The sequence below is a fragment of the Somniosus microcephalus genome, unplaced genomic scaffold (assembly GCF_052327205.1).
Source record: "Somniosus microcephalus isolate GS21.2 unplaced genomic scaffold, FLI_Smic_1.0 unresolved_chr7, whole genome shotgun sequence".
NCBI lineage: Eukaryota > Metazoa > Chordata > Chondrichthyes > Squaliformes > Somniosidae > Somniosus > Somniosus microcephalus.
In genome coordinates, this window is record NW_028225185.1 from 3599773 (window position 1) to 3619625 (window position 19853).

Here is a 19853-nt window from a genome sequence, read left to right on the forward strand (position 1 = left end):
CCTAGCTGATAAGGGAATTAGGGGTTACAGGGAGTGGGCAGGGAAGTGAACGTGAGTCTAGGTTCGGATCAGCCATGATCCTATTGAATGGCGGAGCAGGCCCGAGGGGCCGTGTGGCCTACTCCTGCTCCTACTTCTTAAGTTCATTCATCAAGAACCTACTTGTGAAATAACGCTGGTCGGCCAGCTGGTGGCGCCATCCAAGGAGTATAAATACTCGGGCGTGGGCCCAGCTTGCCAGGGACATTTTGTAAGACAAGGAACTAGTAAAGTACAACTAGACCTCCATGTTCTGAAACAAGTTGATTAAAGCCTTGCTTTACACTCAAACCAAGTGTGTAGTGAGTTTTATTACCTCAGCTGCATTGTTAGAAGTGCTGTCTTTTACATGAAACGTTAAACCAAGTCTGCCCGTTCAGGTGAATGTTAAAAGATCTCACAACATTTCGAAGAAGAGCCGGACGTTCTCCCAGTCCACGTTCACTCTTATTTTTTTGGGGGCGCCGCGCGGTCAGCCATTCGTAATATCGCCCATGCGCGGTGACATGAATCAGTCATTCATGAAAGAAAGACTTATGAAATAACACTGAGCGGCCCTGCGGGTGGCGCTGTCCTGGGAGAGTATAAATACTCGGGCACGGGCCCAGCTTGCGCAGGACATTCTTAACAGGAACTAGTGAAGGACACAACTAGACCTCCATGTTGTAAAACAGTTGATTAAAGCTTTGTTTAACGCTTAGACCAAGTGCCTGGTAGTTTTCTTATGTCACGCGGTTTTCGCATTGAAAAGCCGGCTGCGTGGGTTCACCGGAGCGCTGCTCGGCCGCGCCGCTTGCGGGGAACATTGCTCCCGGTGTCTTGGCCACCGCTTAGCCCTCAACCACACCACCAAAACATTCATGGCTCTGGCCAGTTCAGTTGTTTTGTTTTGTGGGATCTTGCTGTGCACAAATCGGCTGCCACGTTTTGCCTGCCTAACAAACAGCGACTGCGCTTCGGAAAGCACGTCGCTGGCTGTAAAGCGCGGTTCGGGACGTCCCGGGGACGTGAAAGGTGCTGTAGAAATAGAAGTCCTCTCTTTTCATTTCCAAGACGCCACAGTTTAAGGAGACGTATGATAAAGCGAAGAACCCACTAACAGATGCTAAAATCCCATCTCGTAAAACTTTGGTGGTTTCTCCCCTCCCCATCCTATTCGGAAGGCAGTTGACGTAAGAAAACTACTCAGCACTTGGTCTAAGCTTTCAGAAGGCTTTCGATAAGGTCCCGCATAAGAGATTAGCGTGCAAAGTTAAGGCACTTGGGATTGGGGGCAAGGTACTGACTGATATACCTATCAATTCATCCAATGAAAAGCGACGAGTTAAGACAGTAACTATAGGTTTTTATTGGCTAAATAACAGAGCCCACCCTCGTGGGTGATCGGATCCAACAAGGAGGAATACCAGCCAGTCGACCACCTTTATACCTGGGCAAGTAGGTGGAGCCATGGGCGGAGTCAGCAGTGGTCAGCCCAGGTATAACAGCGTGACAAGAGGCGACCTCGTGTAGTGATACAACAGTGTAAACAGTGATAACCATAGTGTAACGATATAACAGTGATAACCATAGTGTAACGATAGTGAACGATAAAAGTGGTTTACCACACTGACTTGGATAGAGAACTGGTTGGCAGACAGGAAGCAGAGAGTTGGAATAAACGGGTCTTTTTCCGAGTGGCAGGCAGTGACTAGTGGGGTACCGCAGGGATCGGTGCTAGGACCTCAGCTATTCACAATATATATTAATGATCTAGACAAGGGAACTAGATGTAATATCTCCAAGTTTGCAGACGACACAAAGCTGGGTGGGCGTGTGTGCTGTGAGGAGGATGCCGGGAAACTACAGGATGATTTGGACAGGTTGGGTGATTGGGCAGAGGCATGGCAGATGCAATATAACGTGGACAAATGCGAGGTTATCCACTTTGGTGTCAAAAACAGGAAGGCAGATTATTATCTGAATGGCAATAGATTGGGAGAAGGGGAAGTGCAACGAGACCTGGGTGTCCTTGTGCACCAGTCGCTGAAGGTAAGCATGCAGGTGCAGCAGGCGGTTAAGAAGGCAAATGGTATGTTGGCCTTCGTAGCGAGAGGGTTTGAGTACAGGAACAAGGATGTCTTGCTGCAGTTGTACAGGGTCTTGGTGAGACCACATCTTGAGTATTGTGTGCAGTTTTGGTCGCCTTATCTGAGGAAGTATGTTCTTGCCATGGAAGGAGTGCAGCGAAGATTCACCAGGCTGATACCTGGGATGGCAGGAATGACGTATGAGGAGAGATTGGGTCGATTGGGCTTGTACTCGCTGGAGTTTAGAAGAATGAGAGGAGATCTCATTGAAACTTATAAAATTCTAACAGGACTAGACAGACTAGATGCAGGAAGGATGTTCCCGATGGTCGGGGAGTCCAGAACCAGGGGTCACAGTCTAAGGATAAGGGGTAAGCCATTTACGACAGAGATGAGGAGGAATTTCTTCACCCAAAGAGTGGTGAACCTGTGGAATTCTCTACCACAGAAGGCAGTAGAGGCCAATTCATTAAATATATTCAAGAAGGAGTTGGATATATTTCTTAAGGCTAAAGGGATCAAGCCATATGGGGAGAAAGCATGGACAGGGTACTGAATTTGGATGATCAGCCATGATCGCATTGAATGGCGGAGCAGGCTCGAGGGGCCGAATGGCCTACTCCTGCTCCTATCTTCTATGTTTCTATGTAAACAAAGCTTTAATCAACTGTTTTACAACATGGAGGTCTAGTTGTGTCCTTCACTAGTTCCTGTTAAGAATGTCCTGCGCAAGCTGGGCCCGTGCCCGAGTATTTATACTCTCCCTGGACAGCGCCACCCGCAGGCCGCTCAGTTGATTCATGTCAGCAGTATCAAGTGATTGCAGGTGTGTGGATTCAGCACAACGGGAAGTTGCAGAGACTGATGGCTCACTGCAGCGACAAGGTCTCTGATCTCTGCACGGTAACATACAGCTGCACTGCACAGGCGCTGTGGAAATGGGAGCCCTTTCCTTAAAGGAGCGTAGGATAGTAGGTGTACATCCGAGACACCCAGGAGTCTCAATCATTTACAGGCAACATTAATGGGCCAAATATTCCTTTTTGCATTTCTCCCTTGTCCTTGCCAAGCGGATGATAAATGAGATTGTCTGGTGCTCGCATAGATCTGCATCCCATACCATCACTGCGAATAGTAATTATTGCTCTCTGCGAATAGTAATTATTGCTCTCTGCAGCCAATGTAAGCACCGTACATACTCCTAGACAGTCCAGTTATAAATACAGAAGCTATTCTGCCAAGAAAAACCCAACCTCTGGCACTGCATCACACTCCATGTTTACCGCGGAGCGCTCACTCTGGGTTAGTAATGAGCATCAATTGTGGGACGTGCATTCTGATGGGAAAATGAGCTCAGTTTTTTGGGCCGAGCCAGTCTCGGCGCAAACTGGGCCGCGGGAAAGTGTGCGTACCTGAACTCTTGCTCGCTGACGACCTCCCCCAGGTACTCGATGATGAACTGCCCGGCCTTCAGAGTTTCCTTGGTGCGAATCCCCCAGCCTTTGCCCTCCGCTCGGAAGCGCTCCAGGCACTGCACCCACTCGTGCCTCTGGATCCGCTGGTTGCAGCAATGCTCGTCGCAGGGGCACGTGCTCGGGGCGCACTCTGCGAAAATCATCCTGCGACCAAAAAAGCAAACAAAAACCAGGGCATCAGCCGCACTCAACACACGCCCATTTCCAGGGAGCGACTGCCTCAAGGAGTAACCCGGTCCTCGGGGGGGGGGGTCTGGTGTGAACAGGAAAACTGTTGACAATTTCAATGTTTAGTTTCAGGTAAAACCGGAAATGTACAGCAGGTTGGGTCAGCGTCTGAACGGAGAAAAGGTGGGTTGACATTTCACGTGGAGGCTCTTCCCACCACGGCTCTCCAGATGCTGAGCGAGCTGCTCTCCATTTCCAGCCTTCACGGGGTTTCTCGGTCTTACTTCCATCAAGGTGGTCTCCGTAAGGAAATTTATCCACCAACCATGTCCCACACACTGCAGTGAGGTACTGTGATGCAAGTTGAACACACGACTGGTACTGAAAGAGAGTGGGTTGAGGGGGGGAATCTACCACGTATTATCTGATGTTACTATCCAGGATGAGGCCATTGGATACTAAACTCCAAGCACCCGCCTAGTATTTCACCCAAGGGCTTCTCAGTAAATAGTTTTTCTTTGCTGCCGCCAAGTTCAATGAAACTTTCCTATTAAAAGGTCCAGGAGACTTTCTCTCCCGTAAACCTGTCACGGTGAAAACATTTTCAAAAGCTTGCAGTTTAAACTTTACTCGGGGAGAGGATGAACGCCCATCACCGGAGCAGTGCTCGTTATGTACGAGAAGCAAAGGGAGAAAGTGACAGCGTTGACCAGTTCCACGGGTATCTGTAATTGTTAGCTAGACCTGTTCATTCCCAATGACACAGTAAAGGAAGTGTAAGCTTCAGTCCGATGGGCTGCCTACCATTTACTACAGCTGTGACGATAACCAGACGGAATGCACCAACACGACGTGGAACATTACAGGCCTCGTCGTGTCTCAATAAAAAGGCTTCATGGCTGGGGATCCAACCTGGGACGTCCGGCTCTGCAAGAGCTCAGTGCCACAAGCAGGTCGGTGCTGTGTTCGCTGACCTCCGCACAGGCAGCAACAGGGGTGCTACAATTGGCGAGAGTGAGCCTGGGGGTGGGGGCGTCAGTCGGGGTGTTCAGTAACTCCAGCCGGAAAGCGTCTTTGCGTGGGCACACTGAGTGCGGAGAGGATCGGGCCCGGTTGTCGTACCTTCCTGCTGACCCTCGCTGTTCAAGCTGACACATAAGGAATGGCGCCTTGGTGCGGAAAGCCAGCAGTCACAGATCCTCTGCCCAGCAACAGTCAGAAGAGAAGGGTGGGGAGGAACATCAGAGCGCAGTGATCTTTAGTAGAGGGCTGGGGAGGTAAGACTCTGCTGTCTTGGTGTCCTGCTGGAATAGTTTGTGGCTGTCCTGAAGCACTCACCATGGAGAGAATAACTCACAATGCGGGACTTTGACTTGGTTTTCAACGCAATTACTCACTCCTGAGAATACGGCCCTGTCATGGTGACAGCGTTAACACCAATGGCCCTAGAATTCCGCAGCAGTCTCCGCATCTCCCACCCTAACTCGGGCGCAAGTAAAGTGGAAACCATGGAGAGAAAAATTAATGGCCATTTATGCCAGGCATTGCTGATCTCCAAGTGGAGAAACCCTGCAGAAATTCCAGGCCATGTCTTCATTTTGGCACGAATGTAGTCATCTCAGAGGCCAAAGGGAGGCTGGTGTGGGAAACAAACACTGGTACATCGGCACAGGGCTCTTCTCAAGTTTGGGCAGGTATTGTTCCTGGGACGGTGTAGAGGGAGCTTTACTCTGTATCTAACCCGTGCTGTACCTGCCCTGGGAGTGTTTGATGGGACAGTGTAGAGGGAGCTTTACTCTGTATCTAACCCGTGCTGTACCTGCCCTGGGAGTGTTTGATGGGACAGTGTAGAGGGAGCTTTACTCTGTATCTAACCCGTGCTGTACCTGCCCTGGGAGTGTTTGATGGGACAGTGTAGAGGGAGCTTTACTCTGTATCTAACCCGTGCTGTACCTGCCCTGGGAGTGTTTGATGGGACAGTGTAGAGGGAGCTTTACTCTGTATCTAACCCGTGCTGTACCTGCCCTGGGAGTGTTTGATGGGACAGTGTAGAGGGAGCTTTACTCTGTATCTAACCCGTGCTGTACCTGCCCTGGGAGTGTTTGATGGGACAGTGTAGAGGGAGCTTTACTCTGTATCTAACCCGTGCTGTACCTGCCCTGGGAGTGTTTGATGGGACAGTGTAGAGGGTGCTTTACTCTGTATCTAACCCGTGCTGTACCTGCTCTGGGAGTGTTTGATGGGACAGTGTAGAGGGAGCTTTACTCTGTATCTAACCCGTGCTGTACCTGCCCTGGGAGTGTTTGATGGGACAGTGTAGAGGGAGCTTTACTCTGTATCTAACCCGTGCTGTACCTGCCCTGGGAGTGTTTGATGGGACAGTGTAGAGGGAGCTTTACTCTGTATCTAACCCGTGCTGTACCTGCCCTGGGAGTGTTTGATGGGACAGTGTAGAGGGAGCTTTACTCTGTATCTAACCCGTGCTGTACCTGCCCTGGGAGTGTTTGATGGGACAGTGTAGAGGGAGCTTTACTCTGTATCTAACCCGTGCTGTACCTGCCCTGGGAGTGTTTGATGGGACAGTGTAGAGGGAGCTTTACTCTGTATCTAACCCGTGCTGTACCTGCCCTGGGAGTGTTTGATGGAGACAGTGTAGAGGGAGCTTTACTCTGTATCTAACCCGTGCTGTACCTGCCCTGGGAGTGTTTGATGGGACAGTGTAGAGGGAGCTTTACTCTGTATCTAACCCATGCTGTACCTGCCCTGGGAGTGTTTGATGGGACAGTGTAGAGGGAGCTTTACTCTGTATCAAACCCGTGCTGTACCTGCCCTGGGAGTGTTTGATGGGACAGTGTAGAGGGAGCTTTACTCTGTATCTAACCCATGCTGTACCTGCCCTGGGAGTGTTTGATGGGACAGTGTAGAGGGAGCTTTACTCTGTATCTAACCCGTGCTGTACCTGCCCTGGGAGTGTTTGATGGGACAGTGTAGAGGGAGCTTTACTCTGTATCTAACCCGTGCTGTACCTGCCCTGGGAGTGTTTGATGGGACAGTGTAGAGGGAGCTTTACTCTGTATCTAACCCGTGCTGTACCTGCCCTGGGAGTGTTTGATGGGACAGTGTAGAGGGAGCTTTACTCTGTATCTAACCCGTGCTGTACCTGCCCTGGGAGTGTTTGATGGGACAGTGTAGAGGGAGCTTTACTCTGTATCTAACCCGTGCTGTACCTGCCCTGGGAGTGTTTGATGGGACAGTGTAGAGGGAGCTTTACTCTGTATCTAACCCGTGCTGTACCTGCCCTGGGAGTGTTTGATGGGACAGTGTAGAGGGAGCTTTACTCTGTATCGAACCTGTGCTGTACCTGCCCTGGGAGTGTTTGATGGGACAATGTAGAGGGTGCTTTACTCTGTATCTAACCCGTGCTGTACCTGCCCTGGGAGTGTTTGATGGGACAGTGTAGAGGGAGCTTTACTCTGTATCTAACCCGTGCTGTACCTGCCCTGGGAGCATTTGATGGGACAGTGTAGAGGGAGCTTTACTCTGTATCTAACCCGTGCTGTACCTGCCCTGGGAGTGTTTGATGGGGACAGTGTAGAGGGAGCTTTACTCTGTATCTAACCCGTGCTGTACCTGCCCTGGGAGTGTTTGATGGGACAGTGTAGAGGGAGCTTTACTCTGTATCTAACCCGTGCTGTACCTGCCCTGGGAGTGTTTGATGGGACAGTGTAGAGGGAGCTTTACTCTGTATCTAACCCGTGCTGTACCTGCCCGGGAGTGTTTGATGGGACAGTGTAGAGGGAGCTTTACTCTGTATCTAACCCGTGCTGTACCTGCCCTGGGAGTGTTTGATGGGACAGTGTAGAGGGAGCTTTACTCTGTATCTAACCCGTGCTGTACCTGCCCTGGGAGTGTTTGATCGGACAGTGTAGAGGGAGCTTTACTCTGTATCTAACCCGTGCTGTACCTGCCCTAGGAGTGTTTGATGGGACAGTGTAGAGAGAGCTTTACTCTGTATCTAACCCGTGCTGTACCTGCCCTGGGAGTGTTTGATGGGACAGTGTAGAGGGAGCTTTACTCTGTATCTAACCCGTGCTGTACCTGCCCTGGGAGCGTTTGATGGGACAGTGTAGAGGGAGCTTTACTCTGTATCTAACCCGTGCTGTACCTGCCCTGGGAGCGTTTGATGGGACAGTGTAGAGGGAGCTTTACTCTGTATCTAACCCGTGCTGTACCTGCTCTGGGAGTGTTTGATGCTAACACTGGGTGCCTGAAATGAAAAGTATTCGGTTTCCCGACAATGACATCCCTGACCTTGATGAACACAAAATTGATAGAAGAAAACCCATGGCAATTGTTTAGCTGTTCAACAAGTTGAAATCGATGGGAGGCACGGAACGTATGATGAATCGAGACTGTGCAGAGGTTTCGGTGTTGGGACTGCAGAACATACGGCACACTGGGTTCCTGTTTTATTACAACTCAGATCTTCCGATTATAATTAATAATAAAAAAACATCAGTACACAGTTTTTGGGCAAACTGCCAAGAGCTGCTAATGAGTTTGCATCAAACAGCTTAAAATGCGCATCAACACACCGCAGCAAGGAGCCAAGTGGTAAAATGAACTTGGCCTGCTGCCACAGTCCCAGTTACCAGGGCAGACTTCCCTCTCCTGTCACTGGGGAAGCTGCAGCTCGTGCCCAGCTGCTCGGGAGGACACGGCGATGCTCCGGGTCCCGGCTCGGGCTGGCGGGATACAGGTCCACGGGAGCTCGACGCGCTCTGCAGCCCAAGCCCCTCAATGTGTGACGGTGCGGCTGTTTTGACTGTGGAGCGGAGGCCAATACTGCTCGAGCCGGGTTCATTTGTTACTGGAGAGTGGCGAGGAGCAGGAACCCTCCGTCATCCAGCGGCACTGAGATCAGCTGTAGTCCCTGTCACTGGCATGGCTCGGGTCAGATAACTAGGCGCAGAACTGGCGATCGAACCTGGGTCACCCGTGGCCGATTTGAAGCTTTGGGGCCTGGTGCTTTCCACTCCAAGAACACCGATCAGGGGGAATGAACCCTGTCGGATTATTTCCCCCCTCCCTCGCCCGGGGTGGGAGATCAACTTCAGCGCTCTGGCCGAGATTGGCAGACTGAGCAAGGAGGTGGACCCTGGCTCCTTCTGGTCTTCACAGCTCAGTGACTGGCTGCCTCCGCCAGCTGAACAAGCAGGGGGCCTGCATCCACTGCTCAGTGCATCAACTGGACTTGGGTTCGGGCCAAACATGGCCAGATATGCAAATCTAGTCGATTCAATCACGCTCACTTGACTTTCAGCCTCCTGTTACCAAGGTTAAATTATTGCAGGACGCACGACAGCTGCCACTGATTGGCAGCATCTTGGCCCAATCTGTCTGGGTGGGTTATAAAACGTGGATGAAGCGACGGTATTCTCAACATGTCTCAAGGTCAGCAGCACGGCACAGTCAGGTTTTGGTGGCTTTTACACATACTTGCCTACCTGTTCAGACAGTCCTCCATACAGCTCTTCTCAACAGGGTCCGCCGGCCTCTTACAGTTGCAAGTCGTGGGCTCACAGCCAGAGAGAGGTTTAACATCGACAAACACATCTATAAAGAGGACAACATGCCTTGTGGTTACACAGGGGGCCCCCAAATATATACAATGTGTGTAACCCTGTGAAGATACTCCCAAATACTTTACAGCAGCAACACATATGCCATCCAGACTGAGCATCCCATCTACAAACTGTTCCGTAATCTTAAAGGGGAAGACAATCTCCGGGAGTATGTTTTTGTTCAGAATTGCCCTCCATGTTAAGAAGATTTCTAGCGCCGTGCCGTGCCAGGTCTTCGAGCTGCGTCACGTCGCTGCTGGGGAGTTTCTCCCGGAGTGACTCCACTGAAAGCAGCGGGGGGCCAAAATCTCGGACTAGCTTGAGCAGCGGCCTGGAGCTGGCCGGTCCCAGGAAACGGTGCTGGAAGCTGGGACAGCGATTCGCAGCAGAGGCCAGAGCCTGCTTCCCAGCGACCGTCTGTCCTGGCCCACTCTACAGGAGGCGGCGAGCTGGCCTACAGGGCACCTCTGAAGGGAGCCTCCTCTTGACGCTTTGCTCGGCGTCTAGCTGCAGACGGCCTGCGCTCTGATATATGGGTTATCCTCGACCTGGAGAGGCATTTATCGCCAGCTTTGAAAGACCCCGGCTCCCCCATTTTGTAATTCAGCTGTGTCGCCGTAACCTGCAGCTTGTACCACACAAGCACCGTTTTGTTCAGAAGGTCCCAGACCTCAGCTTGCTGTCAACAAACATTAAACCTCATTGACAGCAAATCGACAGCTGAGATTCCACCATCCCCCCACCCGTCCAGAAAGCTGCCCGCACACATTCGCACGCAAGCAGGTGCGGCCTTCCTTGCTGCAACGCCAGAGGCTGGGGCCGAGGCCGACCTTCAATATCTTTTGCTGCCACTTGTCCTGCTCCCCTGCTGAAGGCGCCGACTCCCGCTGGGGCACTCTTCCACAAGTGCTGACAGCCCACTGCTAACTCGCGACTCTTAATGTGCGAGCGTAGTGTGTGTGGAGGGAGGGGAGGGGGAGACATCACAGCCGAGCCTGATCCTGTTCTCACGCAAAGCCCACGTGCGGAATTTCTAGCAGGCTGCGACATAAGAATTAGGAGCAGGAGTCGGCCATTCGGCCCCTCGAGCCTGCTCCGCCATTCAATAAGATCACGGCCAATCTTCGGCCTCAACTCCACTTTCCCTGCCCGAGCTCCATGTCCCTCGATTCCCCCGAGAGTCCAAAAATCTATCGATCAGCGTCTTGAATATACTCAACGACTGAGCCTCCACAGCCCTCTGGGGTAGTCACAACAGCGGGAACCGTGGATGATTTTTCCCCGTCTTAATCTGGGACCGAAAGGCCAATCGGAGCGCTCAGCGCAGCACCAACTAAGGGCGCGCGAGCTCGAACAAGCTGGTCAGTAGGGACTGACGTAAGAAAACTACTCGGCACCTGGTCTAAGCGTTAAACAAAGCTTTACAACATGGAGGTCTAGTTGTGTCCTTCACTAGTTCCCGTTAAGAATGTCCTGCGCAAGCTGGGCCCGTGCCCGAGTATTTATACTCTCCCTGGACTGCGCCACCCGCAGGCCGCTCAGTATTATTTCATAAGTCTTTCTTTCATGAATGACTGATTCGTGTCAGGGACCACGTCGCTCAGCAGGCGAGCGCTGCAGCAACACCGCCCCTCCCTGGAATCGTTCCCCGGGGTTCGGGCGCTCAGTAAAACCCAGTCACAAATACCCGCCCTGCACATTGCACACTGTAACGCCAACATGTCACCAAAGAGTAAATGCAACAAGGAAAATTAATTTAATATAAAACAGATCGAGTTACAGACTGAAACAAAGGTGAAGATTTTTTTTAAAAAAGCAAGTACAGAAATGGAAAGTGCCTTACTTGATCGGATCTTCTTATAAAGTGGGACATCAGGCTTTTTGTACAGCTTAAAAACAGGGGAGAGAAAATGCAAGTTAGACGCCGGTACATCAAATACTGTAGTGTACACACACTAACACACCTGTAATACACAAACGCTGCGATTCCTTGCATCATATCAGCAGGATCTGCTCCACTGACCTTTGCGATGCTGCAATGCAATATAACCACTGCAGGGTGCAGTTACACACCGTCTTCAGTGGTGCAGCGGCAGTCGGAATGTGAACATGGAGTCAGACTGCCCACTGCACTGGTGGCTCGACACAACGCTCGGCAGCTGGGAGTTCCAACCCTGAATCGCACATCCATTATTGGGCTGCCAGCGCCGTCTTCAGCAGCTCGGGGCCCCCAAGCTCTTATTTGCCACAGCGCAGAAGCTCGGCGGCGTAACTGGGGACGTAAAATGGCTTTGCGACGAGGACCTGAGAATGGGGCTGCAGGGGCCAGTCTCACTCGAGGGCAGCTCGTTACCCACGGTGTAAAGGCACGAGAGCTCCTCCACCTCCATCACATCAGACAAAGTGAAATGGCTGCCACACTGGGAAGATCAGCAAGAGGCTCCACCAGTTTGTGCACTTTACGCCACGGCAGATTCGGTGCTGGCCCTCTCGATTCACTACATCTTAACATACTGTATACTGGGGGAGCTCCTGTGTGCTGTTCACGGTGAGTCGCTTGATATGGTGTTTTGTAACAACCATGAGCATCATACCATGGACTAAATGATGCATTCTGCTGCGGGAGTGTAGCGGTACGTCCCGTTAAGGCACCAAGGTCATTGCTCCAATTTTGAAATGAGCGGTGGAATCAGTTACAGGCCAGGCTGCAATTCTGACCCAAAGTCTAACGTTAGATAGCAAACAAAGGCTCAAAAGTCAACCAATCAGATTTTAACAGTTTGGTCAGGAACAGCAGTGAACAGTTTCACTGTGTCTAAAGGTTCGCCTAAACCCGCGACCTCTTCCCCCTAGAAGGACAAGGGCAGCAGGCGCATGGGAACACCACCACCTCCAAGTTCCCCTCCCAGTCACACACCATCCTGACTTGGAAATATATCGGGCCGTTCCTTCATCGTCGCTGGGTCAAAATCCTGGAACTCCCTCCCTAACAGCACTGTGGGAGCACCTTCACCACACGGGACTGCAGCGGTTCAAGAAGGCGGCTCACCACCACCTTCTCAAGGGTGATTAGGGATGGCCAATAAATGCCGGCGACGCCCACATCCCATGAATTAATTTTTAAAAAGTTGCAGTTTGTAGCGGGAAGGCGTAGGGAACTTGAAGACGTGCTGCCTGGGGCGTGACACCTGCAGTGTAATATTTGGAGCACGATCTACTACTTGCTCAGGCATCGCCCTTCGCCCGTCAGTCAAGTGCCCGAGCAGCGTGCGCTCCTCTCCTTCCTCGCGGACTGGGGCAAAAGATGAGAGGGCAATTTGATACGGATGCTGGGACAGCCCCACCGCTGGCTCTCCAGCTTCCCCTTTAAATGGGGGGCCGCAGATCCCAATTGGGCCGGTTGGTGAGCGGAGAGGGAGGGTCCCTGAATTTCTGCTGCCCCCCCCCCCGCCGCCGGCTGCTCTTGGGATCTGGGTGCTGCCGGAGGTGCGGAGCTCGTCCACTCTACACTGCGGGGGCACTGCTGCAGGGTGCCTGCGCGAGCAATATTGTTATTATCTGAACAGCAATAGATTGGGAGAAGGGGAAGTGCAACGAGACCTGGGTGTCCTTGTGCACCAGTCGCTGAAGGTAAGCATGCAGGTGCAGCAGGCGGTTAAGAAGGCAAATGGTATGTTGGCCTTCGTAGCGAGAGGATTCGAGTACAGGAACAAGGATGTCTTGCTGCAGTTGTACAGGGCCTTGGTGAGACCACACCTTGAGTATTGTGTGCAGTTTTGGTCGCCTTATCTGAGGAAGGGTGTTCTTGCCATGGAGGGAGTGCAGCGAAGATTCACCAGGCTGATACCTGGGATGGCAGGAATGACGTATGAGGAGAGATTGGGTCGATTGGGCTTATACTCACTGGAGTTTAGAAGAATGAGAGGGGATCTCATTGAAACTTATAAAATTCTAACAGGACTAGACAGACGAGATGCAGGAAGGATGTTCCCGATGGTCGGGGAGTCCAGAACCAGGGGTCACAGTCTAAGGATAAGGGGTAAGCCATTTAGGACAGAAATGAGGAGGAATTTCTTCACCCAGAGAGTGGTGAACCTGTGGAATTCTCTACCACAGAAAGCAGTAGAGGCCAATTCATTAAATATATTCAAGAAGGAGTTAGATATATTTCTTAAGGCTAAAGGGATCAAGGGGTACGGGGAGAAAGCAGGGACAGGGTACTGAATTTGGATGATCAGCCATGATCTCATTGAATGGCGGAGCAGGCTCGAGGAGCCGAATGGCCGACTCCTGCTCCTATCTTCTATGTTTCAATACGATTTGAGGAGGCATCGGGCAGGGAGTCACTCTCCTCCCGCTGGCAGCGTGCTGCTCCAGTGTTACAACCAGCGGGCTGCCAAGTGCGCAGATGCAACTACAACACCCATTAAACTAGTATTTCCACTCCTCCCCATCACAAGAACAATTTTTTCTTTGTTCGAGCTTTGGAGCAACAGTTACTTTTTTTTTTGCAAATGAAAAATACATTCCACTCACCCCAGGCTGTGCCAAGAAAAACACAACAGAATAGAAATTCTCAGCCACTTGGCTGTACATTTAAATCTCCAAGGGATAGCCCAAAGAGAGAGAGAGAGATCGCTGAAAAACACTGGGCACGGCCCCAAAATAACACTTAATAAGCAGCTTTTACAGAATTTAAGAACACCACTGCTGCCCTTACATGGGCATCTGAAGTTTATTTTGCGGGGTTTTCAGAACTAAAATTAGACTGTTAACCCCTTCACTGGCACAGCGCATTTACTGGAAAAGTGTCACCACAGCACTGACAGCAGGCCGATGTGTCGCTGTGCTTATAAGGGTTAATACCGTTCATCAATTTTATTGGCTTGAAGATAAACAGACAATTGTTGGGGGGCGAGGTGGATGACAACTGGGTGCAGCAACTCGCCAAGGTTTCTTCGGCAGCACCTCCCAAACCCGCGGCCTCTGCCGCCTAGAAGGACAAGGGCAGCAGGCGCATGGGAACACCACCACCTCCAAGTCACACACCATCCTGACTTGGAAATATATCGGGCCATTCCTTCATCGTCGCTGGGTCAAAATCCTGGAACTCCCTCCCTAACAGCACTGTGGGAGTACCTTCACCACACGGGACTGCAGCGGTTCAAGAGACAGAGAGAGACAGAGAGAGGGAGACAGAGAGAGGGAGAGAGGGAGAGAGAGAGAGAGGGAGAGAGAGAGGAAGACAGAGAGGGAGACAGAGAGAGAGAGAGAGAGACAGAGAGAGAGAGAGAGAGACAGAGAGACAGAGAGAGACAGAGAGAGACAGAGAGAGAGAGAGACAGAGAGAGAGAGAGAGAGAGACAGAGAGAGAGAGAGAGAGACAGAGAGAGAGACAGAGAGAGAGAGAGAGAGAGAGAGACAGAGAGATAGAGACAGAGCGAGAGAGTGACAGAGAGAGAGAGTGACAATGTTAGAGATGACAGGATCTGGTTCAGCTGCAATGGCCTTCACTACTCAAGAACCCTTCAACGCTCAGTGTCTGGGCAGACCCATGAAGAAAGGTCACCTGGGCGAAGTATGGCAGTCAGCTGGTGCCGACATCCTCAAGATAGGAGGGGAAAAAGGTTGGGGGGTTGTAGGGGGAAAAGAAGTACGATCACTGGGCTGTTGTGTTGCTTAGAATTACGTTAAAAGCATTTTCAACCAGAAGTTTTTCAGGAAAGAGAGATGGGACTTTGGGCCTGCCGGTCGCTGCACGTTTATTGTGCATTTAAACGGCACGGGGGTCCCATTTCCGCACAAAGCAATGTCTGGTTAACACTTTGAAGAACGAGGCAGCAATTCCGCAACAAAACTAGAACTGGACACATGCAGCTGCCTTAAAAACTCACAGCTGCTGTAACGGTCTCCGGTTTCAGCAGGTGTGCGGGCGCTGTTCAGCTGAGGTTAGTTGGAGAGACGAGGGCAACAGTTAAACGTCAGAGTCTTTTCTTTCCAATTAAGTCAACGACAGCCGTCAGAAATTGAATGCAGAGGAAAGGACATTTTGCCAAGAAGAAATGAAAGGTTCTCCCATTGTGTTTCCACGTCTCCTTGTGCTTGTGTGGGCTGCCTGCGCTGGAAAATACTTTCAACATTTCCACTTTATTATCTCGCTACGGTTTGGTGATTTTTACTCCACGCTTTACCCCCCCCCACCAAAAGCTTGGAACAGCAGAGCAAGTGTGAAAAGCAACACAGATGACTGCACTTCCTTTTAAATACTGCAATTTGTCCCTTTCTCCTTGAAGGTGCCAACTCGTGCTGGGTTCCGCATCCCCAGAGACTGGAAGCCCTCCGGTGCCGTGCTCAAGTCTTCAAAGCGCGGACCCTGGACAGTGAGCTCCAGCAGACCGGCTGATGCAGGCCCTGTCTGTCCTCACCCAGCAGCACGCAGACGTTTCAGCAGGGGTGACCAGACAGTGGCCAGCAGCACGCAGAGCTATCATCTGCTTTAGCTGGCTTTGTGTGTTTGGGGGGGGGGGGTCACTGTGGCCAAATGTAGTGCCCCTATTGCACCTCAGTGGAGACTGTCAGAACTCAGTACAGATCGGGGTTCAATCCTGTGACTTTTCTGTACGGCTCAGTGCCACAACAACAACTTGTATTTACACAGCGCCTTTAATGTAGTAAAACATCCCAGGGCTCTTCACAGGAGCGTTACCAAACAAAATACGATGCCGAGCCACATAAGGAGATATTTGGACCGCTTGGTCAAGGAGGTCGGTTTTAAGGAGCATCTTATGGGAGGAGAGGCGGAGAGGTTTAGGGAGGGAATTCCAGAGCTCAGGGCCCCAGGCAGCTGAAGGCACGGCCGCCAATGGTGGAGCGACAGAAAACGGGGGATGCGCGAGAGGCCAGAATTGGAGGAGCGCCGAGATCTCGGGGGGTTGTAGGGGCTGGAGGAGGTTACAGAGATAGGGAGGGGTGTAGGGGCTGGAGGAGGTTACAGAGATAGGGAGGGGTGTAGGGGCTGGAGGAGGTTACAGAGATAGGGAGGGGTGTGGGGCTGGAGGAGGTTACAGAGATAGGGAGAGGTGTAGGGGCTGGAGGAGGTTACAGAGATGGGGAGGGGTGTAGGGCTGGAGGAGGTTACAGAGATAGGGAGGGGTGTGGGGCTGGAGGAGGTTACAGAGATAGGGAGAGGTGTAGGGGCTGGAGGAGGTTACAGAGATAGGGAGGGGTGTAGGGGCTGGAGGAGGTTACAGAGATAGGGAGGGGTGTAGGGGCTGGAGGAGGTTACAGAGATGGGGAGGGGTGTAGGGCTGGAGGAGGTTACAGAGATAGGGAGAGGTGTAGGGGCTGGAGGAGGTTACAGAGATAGGGAGGGGTGTAGGGGCTGGAGGAGGTTACAGAGATAGGGAGGGGTGTAGGGGCTGGAGGAGGTTACAGAGATGGGGAGGGGTGTAGGGCTGGAGGAGGTTACAGAGATCGGGAGGGGTGTAGGGGCTGGAGGGGGTTCCAGAGATAGGGAGGGGTGTAGGGGCTGGAGGAGGTTACAGAGATGGGGAGGGGTGTAGGGGCTGGAGGAGGTTACAGAGATAGGGAGGGGTGTAGGGGCTGGAGGGGGTTACAGAGATAGGGAGGGGTGTCGGGGCTGGAGGGGGTTACAGAGATAGGGAGGGGTGTAGGGGCTGGAGGAGGTCACAGAGATAGGGAGGGGTGTAGGGCTGGAGGAGGTTACAGAGATAGGGAGGGGTGTAGGGGCAGGAGGGGGTTACAGAGATAGGGAGGGGTGTAGGGCTGGAGGGGGTTACAGAGATAGGGAGGGGTGTAGGGCTGGAGGAGGTTACAGAGATAGGGAGGGGTGTAGGGCTGGAGGAGGTTACAGAGATAGGGAGGGATGTAGGGCTGGAGGGGGTTACAGAGATAGGGAGGGGTGTAGGGCTGGAGGAGGTTACAGAGATAGGGAGGGGTGTAGGGGCTGGAGGGGGTTACAGAGATAGGGAGGGGTGTAGGGCTGGAGGAGGTTACAGAGATAGGGAGGGGTGTAGGGCTGGAGGAGGTTACAGAGATAGGGAGGGGTGTAGGGCTGGAGGTTACAGAGATGGGGAGGGGTGTAGGGGTTGGAGGAGGTTACAGAGATAGGGAGGGGTGTAGGGCTGGAGGAGGTTAGAGAGATGGGGAGGGGTGTAGGGGCTGGAGGAGGTTACAGAGATAGGGAGGGGTGTAGGGCTGGAGGACGTTACAGAGATAGGGAGGGGTGTAGGGTTGGAGGGGGTTACAGAGATAGGGAGGGGTGTCGGGCTGGAGGGGGTTACAGAGATAGGGAGGGGTGTCGGGGCTGGAGGAGGTTACAGAGATAGGGAGGGGTGTAGGGCTGGAGGACGTTACAGAGATAGGGAGGGGTGTAGGGTTGGAGGGGGTTACAGAGATAGGGAGGGGTGTCGGGCTGGAGGGGGTTACAGAGATAGGGAGGGGTGTCGGGGCTGGAGGAGGTTACAGAGATAGGGAGGGGTGTAGGGCTGGAGGGGGTTACAGAGATAGGGAGGGGTGTAGGGCTGCAGGAGGTTACAGAGATGGGGAGGGGTGTAGGGCTGGAGGGGGTTACAGAGATAGGGAGGGGTGTAGGGCTGGAGGAGGTTACAGAGATAGGGAGGGGTGCAGGGCTGGAGGAGGTTACAGAGATAGGGAGGGGTGCAGGGCTGGAGGAGGTTACAGAGATAGGGAGGGGTGCAGGGCTGGAGGAGGTTGCAGAGATAGGGAGGGGCTGGAGGGGGTTACAGAGATAGGGAGGGGTGTAGGGGCTGGAGGGGGTTACAGAAATGGGGAGGGGTGTGAGGCTGGAGGGGGTTACAGAGATAGGGAGGGGTGTAGGGCTGCAGGAGGTTACAGAGATGGGGAGGGGTGTAGGGGCTGGAGGGGGTTACAGAGATAAGGAGGGGTGTAGGGGCTGGAGGAGGTTACAGAGATAGGGAGGGGCGCAGGGGGTTACAGAGATGGGGAGGGGTGTAGGGGGTTACAGAAATGGGGAGGGGTGTGAGGCTGGAGGGGATTATAGAGATAGGGAGGGGTGTAGGGCTGGAGGGGGTTACAGAGATAGGGATTTACCTTTGAGCCATATCCAATGTTTTCAGTGAGCGTCGTCAATGACTGAATCATCCATTCAGGTACAATGCATTTAACAGAAAGCGCGAAGCATGGAGCTGTGCTCATAGCCCAACACAGCTGCAACTCCTTACAGCCCCCACAATAATATCACAAGATATTTAATAAAGGCGCTCCCGACAGTATCTGTGCATTCTTTGCTGGGGGCGAGGGGGGCGGATGAAGAGAGAGGAGCTGCAGCATTACTTGCTGTTTAGTTCTTCAGCATTTCCGAAAGTAAACTCGAGGGGGGGTGGGGGGGGGGGGGGGGGTGCGGGGACAGAATTTGCGTCCGGGGCAAGGAGCCCAAGTCGCAGCCGCGACTGGACTCGGTGTTTATGGTTCAGTGCCAGGATTGACACCCAGGGCAGGCAAGCTGAGCCGCGCTCGTGTCGACAGCAGCTCTACCGGGCAAGTCATCAAGTGGGACCTGCGAGGCTGGGAGACAGATGGGGCGAGGGCACGAGGCTAAGTGTCTCCTCTCAGGAAGGAGCCATTTTCTAACACCCCCCCCCCCCCCCAACCCGCAAACTCCCCCCCTGCCGCAATATTCCCAAATATTTACAGGGAGGAATACGTCTCAAGTGAAGCATTCCAGCCCCTCCCAGGAACAGTGTTGCCATTTACAGAGGCTCCCTAACGCGGGCTGGGCTGGGTGACGTAGCGGGTTGCACTCTGCTCGAGTCGGAGAGCTCAGTGCAGACCTGTGGGACGAAAGCCTTCTCCCTTCAGCTGGCTGACGGAGGCTTGCGTGAAAAGAGCCAATGAATTTGGAACAAACCCAGCCCAGTTCAACAAAACAAAACAGCCGCATCTGCGTTAAATTACGGGCAAGTCGGCTGATTTATGGCTTTCACAGAAAAATGGGAGGAATTGCGGAACTCAAATTGCAAAACATTGGTCAAGGTCCCAGAATCATGGGTAATAAAACAGAATGTCTTGTTGAGTCACTGTAAATCAGTGGCCCCATAATGGAGAATCGAAGAGGTGGCTGGTGTAAAGAATGACAACGTCAGATTGGTGCACGACTGAGGTTAACACAGATTGTAGAGGGAGCTTTATTCTGTATCTAACCCGTGCTGTACCTGCCCTGGGAGTGTTTGATGGGACAGTGTAGAGGGAGCTTTACTCTGTATCTAACCCGTGCTGTACCTGCCCTGGGAGTGTTTGATGGGACAGTGTAGAGGGAGCGTTACTCTGTATCTAACCCGTGCTGTACCTGCCCTGGGAGTGTTTGATGGGACAGTGTAGAGGGAGCTTTACTCTGTATCTAACCCGTGCTGTACCTGCCCTGGGAGTGTTTGATGGGACAGTGTAGAGGGAGCTTTACTCTGTATCTAACCCGTGCT

At 52.5% G+C, this 19853-nt stretch overlaps 1 protein-coding gene across 1 annotated transcript in view; it reads right to left on the reverse strand.

Annotated features, from left to right (window-relative positions):
• Positions 1-19853, reverse strand: part of ash1l (ash1 (absent, small, or homeotic)-like (Drosophila)) — a 255851-nt gene that overhangs the window by 68769 nt on the left and 167229 nt on the right. Inside the window, 3 exon segments of the mRNA XM_085978244.1 lie at positions 3521-3727; positions 9259-9367; positions 11219-11264. Of these exon segments, the coding sequence (XP_085834370.1) occupies positions 3521-3727; positions 9259-9367; positions 11219-11264 (362 nt within the window).